The sequence below is a fragment of the Oryzias melastigma genome, linkage group LG17, assembly GCF_002922805.2.
Source record: "Oryzias melastigma strain HK-1 linkage group LG17, ASM292280v2, whole genome shotgun sequence".
Taxonomy (NCBI): domain Eukaryota; kingdom Metazoa; phylum Chordata; class Actinopteri; order Beloniformes; family Adrianichthyidae; genus Oryzias; species Oryzias melastigma.
The window spans coordinates 4,569,065-4,582,984 of record NC_050528.1 but is presented as its reverse complement, the minus strand read 5'-3'; the positions used below and the strand labels follow the sequence as shown (position 1 = coordinate 4,582,984).

Here is a 13,920-nt window from a genome sequence, read left to right as displayed (position 1 = left end):
ACACATATATATATATATATAAAACATATATATATATAACATATATATATATAAATAACACATATATATATATATATATATATATATATACATGTATGTGAGTTTGAAATGTGTTTTGGGGCTCTGTATGTGATTTTTTCTTTTTTTTTAATGGTTTCGCCAATTTTTTTTTTGCTCACTATGCCAGAAATTCATTGTAACCGGGTACTATATGTGCAAATTTAGTGTGTATTTGCTCAAAGACGCAGTATAACAAATATTGCAAAACAATCTGGTCCTTGCAGTCCACGACTGCTGCGGGACATAAATATTTATGTGACTTCCGCTTACGCTTGGTGACATTAATGCTGTTTATTTGCTATCTGCCGATGAGGGTTTTTTAATGAACTGTTGGGTAGAATTTCCCCATGAAGGGATGTTTGTCTGCGGCTCAGATTCAGTTTAAGGTTAAATACTTTGCCCTTAAACTCATCCAGTGCGTGTCGCTGCCAGGCAAGGTCACCGCTCCAATCAGCCCAGCAGCGCCGACACAAAGCCTCGGCGGATGAATCGGCCGTGTGGTTCCGCCGCTCCCCGCTGCCCTTTCACACGCACCCCCCGGCCCCTGATTCTGAAATGAGTTTTATAACTGGACAGTAAACCACCAGCGGTTTAATGATGATGACTTCTTCATCTGCCCAAATGCTCCTTTTGTCCGCCCCTCCTCGGGCCAAAACGAGGCCCTGCCCCCGTCCCCTCTGGTCACATCAGGCTTTAACCTTGCTTCACCCCACTTTATAGTGTCCCGGATAATCCCCCCCGGAGTGCACGTGCACCCACGTGCACGTGCTGCTCACACAAGCCCCATTATCTGGACTCCCGGCTCCTTTTCCGCGTCTTTCTCCCCGACTTCAGCAATGGCATTCAGCTGGAATGTTTGCCTTTGTTTGTTTGGCTCTCCGCAAAGCCGTGAATGACCTCCGCTCATCTGCCGTCCTCACCAGCAGCGATTTGCACTTCAGGGCCCAGCAGGTAGTCTGGAGGATCAGGAGGAGCAGGCTTTAGGAGAAACTGGTGGGGCTTTAATAAGGAAATAAGAGCTGCCACCCGGACTGTAAACGGAAGTGCGAGGACTCACACCCTCGGCGTCAGATGATCCCCGCCAAAAAGGGACCCCCGTTACGGGAATTTTCACATATTGTTTTTTTGACAGCTTTGAGCTTCTTCCTGTCCCACCTGTCCACCTTTTTCACTTATGTCATGTGAGGGGACACTTCTGCAGAACTTCAGCTGCTCCCATCATGTGTTTGGCAGCTGCTGAGTCAGCTAAAAGGCTAAACTCCTTTGGGAATGCCGAAACCCCCTTCTCCAAATCTAAGATCTCCCAGAAGACACTGCAGGCGGGTCACATGGCTTCCTCAGGTGGCACTGGCAGAGACACTTCCCCTTTGTCCCCTTTAGAGCTCAATTGAAGTGAAGGATGAGCTCAGGGGCGGGCAAGTATTCAATCCACACTCCTTTGTTTTTTCGCTCCGAGTCTTTTGAGGCAGAAAGAAAAAAACTGGGTTTACTGATTATCTCCATTTAGAGCGGGCTATTTAAGCCAAAGTCGGGGAGATAAATCACTTACAGCTTCATTTTTCCTCCACAGTTGAACTTGTAGCTATCGGTCAAAGATGTACTAAGACAGAAATGATGTGATGAGGAGTCGCGGGTGTTTTGCCAGACAGTCCCTCACGAACTGAAGCTGAAGTGTTCAGACAAACGCGAGATATGGATAAAAATGAGTTTGTGAGAGCTGTGGGGGGACTAATGAAGGCCCTGATTGGCTCCTGCGTGGCTTTACAGCCGTCCTCACACCGAGCGTGCCACTGTATAACCATTGGAGAGGAGGTGAGAAGAGCCGCGCACAACTGGATTAAAACAACTGTTGACTGTGCCGCTGGTAATGAACTGAAATGTCAGTCACAAAGCTGCACAAGTTCAATTAAATCAAGGATTTTTTAAGCTTCAAGTCGACGTCTAAAAGCTCCCTCTGGAATGTTATGAGGAGACACGTGTGCAGCTTTCTGGTAGACGGGAGCTGAATTACTGTTTACCTGACAAATTCTTTCCTGCATTTAATTAGTTTTACAGGTAAACACACTTAAATTCCCTCAAAAAGAGTGGAAACAACACTGCTGGTCTGCTGGGTCAGAACAGCAAACGGTTTAGGCAGTATAGTAGAAGTGCTATTATTGTAATAGTCGAATAATCACTGATTATTTTTTCCAATTAGTCGACTAATCGGGTCATGAGCAAACTGGATGTAAATCACAAATCTTAACCATCTTTAGCTTTAAACTAAAAACTAGATTAGCATTACCTCCGATAATGCTAGTGTGAATGCTGTAAGCTGAATTTGGCCGCTGTAAATGCTGAAATTGATAGCTGAAATCACTGAAGCTAGTAGCTGAAAATGCTGTAGCTAAAAGCCAGCTAAAATATTAGTTAAATGCCAAATTAGCCTTAAAAACTGAAAAAAATGTAGGTTAGCTAGACTCCAAAATGGACAAAAAAAACCCTAAATTAACTAAAACAGATAACATGTTGCTGAAATATTAAATAGTTTTCTTAAACAAATTCTATAAAACTCTGGAGTTTAGCTAATTGTAAAATTTTGGGGGGGATGTTTTGGAGTTAAGCTAATATTTCTGCAACATGCAGGCTGTTTTGGCAAATTTAGGCTTTTTTAGGTTTTTTGTTTCCATTTTGGAGTTTATTTAATATTTCAGCTACATGCTAGCTGTTTTGGCTAATTTAAGCCTTTTTATGTTTAGTTTTTCTTTTTGGGCTGTTTTGGAATTTAGCTAATATTTTAGGTACATGCCATCTATTTTGGCTAGCTTAGGCTTTTTTAAGCTTTTTAGGCTTTTTTTGAAGTTTAGCTATTTTTTCAGCTATACGCTAGCTGTTTTGGCTAACCTATGCTTTTTAATGTTTTTTAGGCTAATTTGGCTTTCAGTTAATCTTTTAGCTGGCTATTGGCTCTAGCGTTTTCAGCTATCAGCTTCAGTTGTTTCAGCTATCAGTTTCAGCATCTTCAGCTATCAGCACTAGCATCTTCAGTGGCCAAATTCAGCTTTCAGCATTCACACTAACAGTAATGCTATATATCTAGTTCATAATTATGTTAAAAAGTTACAGTTTAAAGTTTAAAGAATGTAGTTTTATTGTTCAATAAATGTTTATCCTGTTGCCCGCGACCTAAGCTGTGTTTGGATTGTGGCCCCTTGTGTGATTGAGCTTCACACCCCTCAAATAAAGAATTTTCCCCATTTTGTATCATAAAACATTAGTTTTAAACCAAAAATGTTAAACTTGTAATTAAAACCCTAAATTTTGAATGACAGTTACACTAATGGCATAATTCCTACGTCATTGTGAACAGCTGATATGGTTGATGAATTCAGAGACTTCATAGGGCTTATCAATATTTTTAATATATTTAGAGTTTTATGAGGAGACATCTGGATTGTTTTTGCTCCATGCAGTGCGGCGTCTTCACTTCCTTGATCACTAATGACTTCAGATCGCCCACATCTGCCAGCGCCTGTTGATTTGCGGAGCATTTCTGTTTATTTATTTCTTTTTTTGTTGTGTTGTGGAGCAGATGAGCCTCTGGTATTTATAGCGGGAGTTAAAAAAGCCTGGTGTGGGGTCAATCCTGGGTAAGGCTCCCAAGACAAAATGCTGGAGCTGACCCGACATTCCTGTCCCCACTTTGCTGGAGATGGATTCTCCTCTTCTCTAAATTGGCCCCCAATAAAATGTTTGGGTGTGTCAGTTTGAACTGAGTGTGAGAGCGAAAGCCCCCCCCCTTCAACCACATCCTCCAGTTCTTTAAAATGAAAACTTCCACGAGTCGGGGCGCCCGCGGAGGATGTCCCGACGTGCTGGGGGTCACGCGTGGAGGGGCTCGGAGATCTGCCCCCCCCCCTCAGCTCCGCAGGCCTCCGAGAGCATCTGTCACCGCAGGGGGTCAGCAGGCCGAGATGAATGAGCCCCCAGTGGATTCCCTCCCTCCTCGGCAAATGGCACAAGAGAGAGGAGTGCGTGAGGCTTCTAGGGGGAGGGGTCAGTGTGGATTGTGTTTGTTTGCATGTGAGCGAGGCAGAGACCCACACGGGAGGGCTTCACGCTGGACGGGGATAGAGAGGGACTCCCAGTCATTCCGGCGGAGAGCCATGACCGGGCTGCAGGCTGCAGGACAGGACTGAACCCCCCACACGCTCATCTCCCTCCAGCCTGGATTTATCATGGAATAGATTGGAGACGTTTCTTTGGAGGGGGATTTATCGCTCCGGATTTGGCCCTTAAGGATCGGTCAGCTGGTGGAGGAGTCATGGGAGGTAAAAGAGGGTTTGTGTCACATGCGGCAGGAATGATTTGGGCTTTTAGCACCTCATTTAGAGAACGTGGAGATGTTTTTAATTCCTCACCCCATCCCCCTTTCCCTCCTGCCTAATGGGCTTTTCTAATGTAAAGAGGGCGTTGGGCTGTTTCTTGCATGTTAACTGTTGCCATTAGGCTTAAGCATTTTAGCATAACAATAAAGTGAAAATGACTAATATGTTTATTTATTCAATTTAGTGCTTATTGTAAACCAAAACAAATGAGTAAAGCAAAAATGTAAGCTGCAAAATGGAAAATTTAGAAAGAATATATGATTTTTATGCTCTTTTTTAGGTTTTAAGTGAAACATTTTGAATGAAATAAAGTAAAAATAGGAATATTTTGAATAAATGTAATTCTAACGGAAAGAAAAAGGGCTTATTGACTTTAATTTTTGAGTCATTCATTCATGATGTTTTCTCTATAAATTGTGTTCAATGAAAAAAGTAAAATATTGGATCAATTTACAAAAGTTACATAATTTGTTACATTTAAAATGATTCGTTTTCATTAAATGAAAATTGAATAAGTTAAAAACGAATATTTTTAAATGTAACAAATTGCAGAGCTTTTGTTAATAAATCAATGTTTCACTTTTTACAGTGTAATTTAGGAGTTTTTATGTAAAATATGAGCATTTTAATGCAGAAAAGTTCAGTTTTTAGACTTTTATTTTTCACTTTTTGACACTTTTCAATTCAATTTTATGTATGAAGCCCAAAACATTTGTCTTATTGGGCTTCATACCATTAAATGTACAGAAACAGAAAGTCAATCATAAAATATAAACAAAAGCTGATTGCTAAGCTAAAGTAAGACTAAATTTTAAATGATAAAGTGTCACGTTTTAAGGCATTAACCATTATTTATTTTTTGTGGTTTACATTTATTTTTCTTTTTGACAAAATATGAATAAAAGTATGTTTTTTGTAATTTAAAAGCACAATATTTTTTGGTTTTCCGGGCAGATTTCTCTATTTTCCTGAAACTTGTTAAATATAAATGCATGATTAGTCCTTTGGTTTTAGATCTGCTCCTTTTGTCTCAGAAATTAAAAAAAGAAAGCTTGCTTCTTTCCAATCTCATGAGGGAAAATCAAGGCTTCATTAAGCACCTCGGGCTTGCAGCGGTGTCCAGATTTATGGCCCCTGCATCTTCATCTTCATCTTCGCAGCCATCTGTGTCTCTTTCTGTGTCCTTCACAACCAGATAAGCATCAAAATATTTCAAGACTCCGCTCGCCGCCTAATTGGGAAGACGGTGGAGGTGCTTTTGTGGAAAAACTTGACTTTTTTTTCTATGTGAGTCTGACGGGAAAGAAAGCAGCTTCTGTGGGGACACGTTGATGTTTTTAGCGCTTTACTTTGTCCGTTTGGCTAATCATTCACAAAACGAGCTGCAGTGTGGTCAGCGAATGCAAGTTGAACCAGCTTGTGTACACTTGGGAGGACTTGGACCCCAGAGCGGCCACCGTCCTGCAGAAACGGTCAGAGGTGGCGACCGGCTCGATTGTGACCGTCAATGTTTCGAGGGGAACTTTGCTTCTGCTCTATCAAGAGTCTGAGTGGTCAGACAATAGATGGTCAAAGGGTCAAAGTAACTGTAAAATCCATCACAGTTTAGGGGCTGTGCTGGGGGAGTTTGTAAAATAGCCCCCAAGGCTGAGGCGGGATCACATTTTTTTTAAAGCTTCGTAGTTGTGCTGCTGGTTTTCTGCACTCATCTATTGTTCTGGTAATTGATTGTTTTGACAAAAGAGACGTCAATTGACAAAAAAACACTTTTATTTCATTAAAAAATGTAACTTCAAATGAGGTTTATGTAAGACGTGTAACAGACATGCAGTTTTTTCCTTGTTGCCGGAGCCTTTTAGCTAATCCCAGATCTTCCCGCTTTCTCCTTTAGGCCTTCCAGCGACTGATGTCTTTGCTGACAGTTTCTGCTGAGGAGTACAGATCCAGCATGTAGCAGAGGCAAACACGTCCCTTCACGCCTGGGAAACGTCCGACAGCGTAAGTCGCTTTACTTTAATCTAATTTTTTACAGAAATCTGACGAACCTGCCCTTCTTGAGTTCTCTGCTCAGTTTGACCCGAGGTCACATTCATGCAATCTGTTGATGCCACCCAGGAGCTGCAGGATGGCCTTGACTGTCCATCTGACTAGCTGCTGCAGACTAGAACAAATACTTTTTAGGCAAAAATGGTGTTTTTAGCATGGTCTTGTGGAATTTTTCTGATTATAGAGGGCATAAATAAAGAAAATTAAGCTTAAATTTGCATTTTTTATGCGTTTCTTCATTGCTGTTAATCAGGAGAGACAAAAAATGCTGTTTAAAAAATCCTCACAATAGATCCATGAACGTCTTTGTTGTCCTCGTCCGAGCTGCCATCTGTCTCAGAACCGAATAGCTCCAGTACTGCTCGCCATTTTTCCTGCAGCTGGGGTGTTAGGTTGTAGGTGTGAGGGGCTGTAAGCTAGTGGGAGAGCGTGTAAACAGATGGGTGATGGAAAGAGGGGGTGGGGTTGCTCTGCGCCAAGTCTTTCTGAGGCATTCCTGCTGCTCTGCAGAAACTCTCTGCAGAAACGCTCTGCAGCGACGTAATTGAGGGAATGCTTTGCAGCATTCAAACTATAGTTATCCTCCTGATCCTTTCAGTGCGTTTTTAGGCAAGTAAAACTCAATCACACCTTCAAACTTTAAAATGTTCAGCACCTAGTGGGTTTTTTAGGGTAATTTGAAATTTAGCTTTTAATTTAGCAAAATGCAAGCTGTTTAGACATTTTTCCAGTTTTTTTTAGGACAATTTGGATTTTAGCTAACATTTTAGCATTATGCTAGCTGTTTTTTTTAATTAGACTTTTTAAGTTCTTTAGGCTAATCTGGAGTTTAGCTAACATTTAACCATTATGCTAGCTGTTTTGTTTTTAAATTAGACTTTTTTAAAAGTTCCTTAGGGTAATCTGGAGTTTAGCTAACATTTAAGCTTTATGCTAACTTTTTCATCAAGAGTAGACTTTTTAAAACCTTTTTTAGGCTAATCTGGAGTTTAGCTAATACTTTAGCATTATGCTACCTGTTTTGTTTTTGTCAAAATTAGACTTTTTTAAGTTCTTTGGGCTCACTTGGAGTTTATTTAACATTTAGGCATCATGCTAATTGTTTCTTAAAATTAACCTCCTTAAATAGTATTTTAGGCTAATTTGGAGTTTAGCTCACATTTTAGCATTATGCTAACTGTTTTGTCTTTTCAAAATTAGACTTTTTTAAGATCTTTAGGGTAATTTGGAGTCTAGCTAATGTTTTAACATCATGCTAGCTGTTTTGTCTGTCAAAATTAGACTTTTCAAAGTTATTTAGGTAAATTTGTGGTTTAGCTAACATTTCAGCATTGTTTTAGCTGTTTTGTTAAAATTAGACGTTTTTTAAAGTTCTTTAGGCTAATTTGGAGTCTAGCTAATGTTTCAGCATTATGCTAGCGTTTTTTTCATTGTCAAAATTGACTTTTACATAGTTCATTAGGCAATTTTGGAGTCCTTAGCTAATATTTTAGCATTATGCTAGCTTTTTTGTTTTGTCGAAATTAGACTTTTAAAAGTTCTTTAGGATAATTTGGAGTTTAGCTAATATTTTAGCATTATGCTAGCTGGTTTGTTTATGCAAAAATTAGACTTTTTTAAGTTATTTAGGCTAATTTGGAATTTAGCTAAAATTTTAGCTTTTTGCTCTGTGTTTTTTTTCTAAATTAGACTTTTTTCTAGTTTTTTGGCTAATTATGTGTTAAGCTAATATTTTGGCATGCTATCAGCTTTAGCGTTATCAGCTATTAGCTTATGCATTTTTTGCTATCAGATTAAGTGTTTTCAGATTTAGGTTTTATATTCAGCGTTTTCAGCTATCAGCTCTGGCATCTCCAGCAGCCACATTCAGCTGAGAGCGTTCACACTGGCATTATCGCAAGTAATTCTATACATTTTATTACAATTAAAAGTTGTTTTTGGGAACGTTTTTAATATAGATTAAATAGATGATCGGATTGAAAAACGTCTTCTTTGAAAAAACAGATCCGGATAACCGATTTTTACCTTTTTTTACATAGAGCTAACTGAATGAGAACCTTCACAGACATGGTCAGGAAGGGACTTTAAATTTGTGTCCCACCAGGTGAGATGTGGCCTCCGACTGCCCCAGCACTGCAGCTGACCTTAGCAACCACCTGCGTCACACCCCACAAACATCCGCCGTGCGACCTCTGCCACGGTCGCTCTTTGTGTTTAGCCACACAGGTGATAAAAGGTCGTGCACTGCGCTCACCTCGGGTCTGCGCTGGGTTAATGACAAACCTCCCAGCTCGGGCTTGACGTTCAGTCGGGGCGAGCATCCTTCATGAAAGCAGTCAAATGCAACCAGAAAAACATGCTGATATTTATTTATTTTCTTTCATGCGGAGCCGCTGCTCCATCAATTAGCTAAGAAGTAGTGTAGCTTCACTCTCTTAAGCTGCTTATCTGTGTGACAGCACAGTCAGGAACTGTTAATCTTGCCTTTTGTCTGGGTTGGCCGGATTCCTATCCAAGACGGTTGTTAAGTAAGCATGGGGGCTGGATCCCGATCTCCAGAACAGACATGTGCGACTTAATTACCGGCCTGCTTATTATTGTCAAAATAATAAAGAGTTTCTGCATGGTTAGTGGTAAATATTACCACGTAAACTGAGATTCTGAAAGGGAAGCAAACCAGAGAACCCAATAAAACTAACAAAACATTATTTTTCATTATAAATTTGAACAATAATGAGCTTTTTAAGTCATTTTAAGTTGTATTTTTTATCACATGGAGCTACATGGAAATACAGGTTTCTAAAAATGATCTTTCAGGTTTAGGTCGTTTACGTAAGACGCCACAGCTGCAGGGGATCCCAGCGAGACCCTAAGGAGCAGATGAAGCCATTCCCAAACAGCTGAAGTGTTCGGCCTGGCTCTCCACTTGGCTGCTGCTGTGTTTACCCCAACACTGATCTGCACCAGTCAAATGTAGTCCAAGGACAAACATAAAAGAGGCACTTCAGGTCAAACTCGTGTGTCAGGAAAGCAGCCAAACCTCCTGTTTCAGTTTGTTTTTCTCTCCCTCATCTCACAGTTTTCATCCCCGTCGGTTTTCAACCAGGAATTCTGGGAAAGTGTTTAAAAAATAAACGAGATTCAGAGCAGGATGGAGCGCTCCTCTTCCTCCTTTTCTTTTTTCTTCTTTAACGCTCCACCCAATGTCCAGCTGCCACCACAGAGCGAGCGCGCTCAGGGCCGACCCCAGCAGATGTCCCGGGGTGGACGCTGGTGTGGAGGCGTGGCAGTTAGGGCGAAACAGGCAGAAAAATCAACTGTGAGTCATTACTGACAGCAGCTTTGAAAAGACACCAAACTCCACTGTTTAACACCCTTCATGCCTCAATTTATTTCCAATTCTATATCAAAAATGTCGTTTTTTTCCATTTAAGGTGATGCTAAATTAAGTGGATTAAAAGGTACATTGCAAATTAGCGACATGAAGAGAAGTTTTAAGGATTGCATTGATTCCAGCAATTTTATTGAACCGAATTTGCTTAATCTACTCTATCTTTTATCTATTCTAATGAATTATTTCAGATAATCAAAGTCTGGGTTTAGCGTTTTATTTGTTTTTATCACTAATTATTCTCTTAGAAAAAAATATATCAAGTGTCTCAAATTGAAGTACAAGCATGTTTATTGGTGTCTACTGTTTAAAGCCAACTTTAATGACCCAATTTTACTCAAATCGTTATGAATCTGAAGCAGAGGAAAGAAAAAAAGAGCTTTTTTGTGACAGAAATACACCAAGACGACTATCTTTGGGTGTATTCAGACTGGACATATTTGGTCCGCTTAAAGTGAACCAGCGTTCGGGTCCTGTGTTGTATGTGATGGAAAGAAGGGTGAGCTGTGATTCATAGAAGGATGTACCCCACAGATCATGGGGAACTCGTATGCTGGGCAGCTGAAGTCTGCTCGGTTTGAGGAGGCCCTCCACAACTCCATCGAGGCATCTCTGCGCTCCAGCAACGGAGACCCACAACCCATCTTCACACAGCTCTACCTGGAGCCCGAACCGTATCCAGGTGATGGAGAGGATCCTCATGCCTCACATGTTAGCCAACCGTACGCTAACTCCAACTTTCCTTTAGATGTGAAGCCCAAAGCCAACACGACGGGGAGCGACAGCATCAACGGCCACTCCTCCAATGACCTCGAAGAGGCCGAAGAGGACGACGACTCCGACAGCAGCAGCCCTCCGCTTCCTTATCTGCAGACGCCAGCGCCGGAAGGCTGCTGCACCCTGGACGGTATAAGCCAGAGCCACACCGGCCGAGCACTTTCACAGGAAAATGTTTGTTGTGATGGAATGACTACAGAGGATTTATTCAAAACACATATAATTTCTGCTGTTTCTCCATTTATCCCATCAGATTCTCACACTGACTGGAAAAAACATCCTTCTCTCTTAGGATTCTGTCAGGCTGGGAAGGACATCCGCCTGGTTTCCATAGCAACAGAGTCAATCGAAGTCCCAGCGGGCTTCGAGCTCGTCGGCGCCAAGTCCCCCAGCGTCCCCGAGCACATTCTGGTGTGTGCCGTGGACCGCCGGTTTCTGCCTGACGAGAACGGGAAAAATGCACTTTTAGGTCAGTCTGCTCCCAGGAAACTGGGAAAGGAGACGGATTTGATCCTGTTGAATAAACACGCTCCCTCGTCTGCACCAGTCACACTGCATATGTGAAAGCTCATGCCTGGATTATGAATATTTGTTTGAATTATTCTTCCAGGTTTTTCAGGAAACTGCGTGGGCTGCGGTGAAAAGGGCTTCAGATACTTCACAGAGTTCTCCAATCACATCAACCTGAAGTTATCCACGCAGCCCAAGAAGCAGAAGCACTTAAAATACTACCTGGTGAAGAACTCTCAGGGTGCTCTGTGCAAAGGACCCCTCATTTGCTGGAAAGGTTAAAAACACCTCCAACTAAATAAACTTAAAATGACCCTAATGGCATTCCTGGTTTTACATTTCTGTTGCCGTGAATGGCTCGGTTAGGAATAAAAGAATAGTTACAAAGCTCCCTCGGAACACTGATGTGCTTCTCTTTGCTTCCTCAGACAGCAAAACCCGTCAGTTCCCCAGCAGCGCGGCGGCCTCCAAGCCCAGTTTGTCGTCCTCGCTGAGCAGCAAAGAAAACGGAGGCTCCAACGGACACAGCTTGTCTCCATTCTCGCTCTCAGGTGAGCCTGTAGAGTCGGCTCCAACCAGGTCCAGCACCAGAAATCAGTTCAAGTCCCATTTGCTATTACACTCCTAGGAGTGGGAAATTTGTGCTCCACATTCGACCCATCCCCTGGGGGAGCGGTGAGCTGCAGACACAGCCGCACTCGGGAAACATTTGGTGGTTTAACCCCCCCAGTCCAACCTCTTAATGCTGAGTGTCAAGCAGGGAGGAACTGAGTCTTTGGCCGGGATTTGAACTCTCGACCTTCCAGTCTCAGTGGACACTCCACCACAAGGCCACTGAGCTGGTCAGTAGTGCTGCCACAAACGATTATTTTAGTACTCGACTAACCACAGATTATTTATCCAATTGGTCGACTAATCGGGTCATGAACAAAGTGGATTTAAAACAAACATCTTAACCATCATTAGCTAAAAACTAGATATATTCACACTAGAATTACCTGCGATAATGCTAGTGTGAATGCTGTAAGCTGAATTTGGCCGCTGAAGATGGTTTTATAGAAATTGTTTTATTCATTTGGTTTTATTGAAAAGCCCAAAATGTCCTCCGCAGACACCAAAGGAAGGTAATGGAGTCGTATGGAGATAATCCGGTTCAGAGATGACCTCCACAGAGGACACATTTGCATTACTGATTGTCAGGAGGATCTGATGTTATTCAGGATTTTCCTCTTCCTCTGTTTTAGTCTGATGAAAATCACGTTTTTAACGTGTTTTGGTGGTATGTTTCTGACACTTAAAGAAAATTCAGCTAAACGTTTTTTAAGTTTCTTGATTCAAATTGTTGTGAATCAGAGGAAAATGCGGTTTGTAGTCAAAAATCACTCGCCATTTTCAATTGCACCGCTAATGTTAGGTTGGGGCTGTGAGGGGCTGCAAGCTAACGGGTAAACAGAGAGCTCTCAGCAATAGGAAGGGGAAGTGGGGGCGGGGTTTCTCCATGCCTACAGTCATTCAGGGGTAAATTTTTAATGAATTCTTGCTGCTCTGCTGAAAGTATGTCCTAAAAAACAACATTTTAAAAAAATATTTTGGCTAAAAACAGTATAATCATAATTAAAGACCACTAGGAATGCTTTGAAAATTGATCAAAGTGGGACTTGAAAGCAGAAAAATCCTTTTCTTCAGTGTAGAAACTCTTTCAATCTGTCTGACAGATATGCAGGCAGCCTGGAGGGATCCCTGCTCGTCAGCTGAGTCGAATGTGTGATCATAAAGCTGTTCTTCTCATCCCATCTTCAGACTCTCCGCCCACTAGAGCAGCACAAACGTCGGCCTTCTTCAGCAGTCAGGACCTGGGAAAGGACTGTAGTTTCCTCAAACCTCTGACCTCCACTCCTGGAAACAAGACTCTGCCAATAGGTGAGGAGATTTACCACCTGAACATGAGGACTCATGATGGGGAACATGACTGGGGAGTCGTCAAACGATTATTTTAATAGTTGATTTATCACTGATTTTTTTTCCGATTAGTCGACTAATCAGGTCATGCGCAAACTGGATATATAGCAAACATCTACTAAAACTAACTAACAATTAGATATTTAGCATTACCTGCAAAAATGCTAGTGTGAATGCCGTAAGCTGAATTTGGCCACGGAAGATGCTAGTGCTGAAAGCTGAAGGTGCTGAAATTGATAGCGGAAATTGCTAAAGCTAATAGCTGAAAATGCTGAAGCTCATAGGTAAAACCGCTGAAGCTAATAACCAGCTTAAATATTTGTTAAATGCGAAATTAGACTAAAAAAATGAAAAAGGCCCAAGTTAGCCAAAACAGCTAGCATACAGCTGAAATATTAGCTAAACTCTACATTAGACTTAAAAACAAAAACAAATAATCCTAAATTAGCCAAAACAGCTACCATGTAGCTGAAATATTAGCTAAACTCCAAAATAGCCCCAAAAAACTTAATAAATGCCAAAATAGTCCAAAAAGCTGCAGAATGTCATTATAACTTTCAACTTTACTACACTCTGACTCCATATAATATAAAGTAATGACTAATCAACTATTAAATTAGTCGTCGACTATTTTAATAGTCGATTAGTCGTCGATTAGTCGACTAATTGCTGCAGCCGTACTGGGAAGACTGAAACTCCACTTATTTGAAGAGAACCTTAACGCTGAAAGCTCCTTTAACTTGTTGCAGAATGAGGAGTCACGACCGAGCGGCGAGTAAAGATTAACCTGCTCAGGCACATTCATGTGTG

The 13,920-nt window shown here is 41.4% G+C and overlaps 1 protein-coding gene across 10 annotated transcripts in view; it reads left to right on the top strand.

The window, feature by feature from the left end:
* The window catches only part of greb1l (GREB1 like retinoic acid receptor coactivator), a 62,445-nt gene that overhangs the window by 23,308 nt on the left and 25,217 nt on the right, over positions 1-13,920 (top strand). For 3 of the 10 annotated variants that reach the window (XM_036216512.1, XM_036216511.1, XM_036216509.1), the window contains exons 1-9: positions 3,597-4,370; positions 6,319-6,425; positions 9,685-9,792; positions 10,399-10,546; positions 10,613-10,771; positions 10,895-11,110; positions 11,252-11,428; positions 11,580-11,702; positions 12,952-13,071. In XM_036216512.1, coding sequence (XP_036072405.1) covers positions 9,727-9,792; positions 10,399-10,546; positions 10,613-10,771; positions 10,895-11,110; positions 11,252-11,428; positions 11,580-11,702; positions 12,952-13,071 — 1,009 coding nt within the window. In that variant the 5' untranslated portion in view covers positions 3,597-4,370; positions 6,319-6,425; positions 9,685-9,726. Of the gene's footprint in view, positions 1-3,596; positions 4,371-6,318; positions 6,426-9,684; positions 9,793-10,398; positions 10,772-10,894; positions 11,111-11,251; positions 11,429-11,579; positions 11,703-12,951; positions 13,072-13,920 lie in introns of those variants that run through there. The other 7 variants (XM_024274375.2, XM_036216513.1, XM_024274370.2 and 4 more) reach the window with 6 other exon arrangements.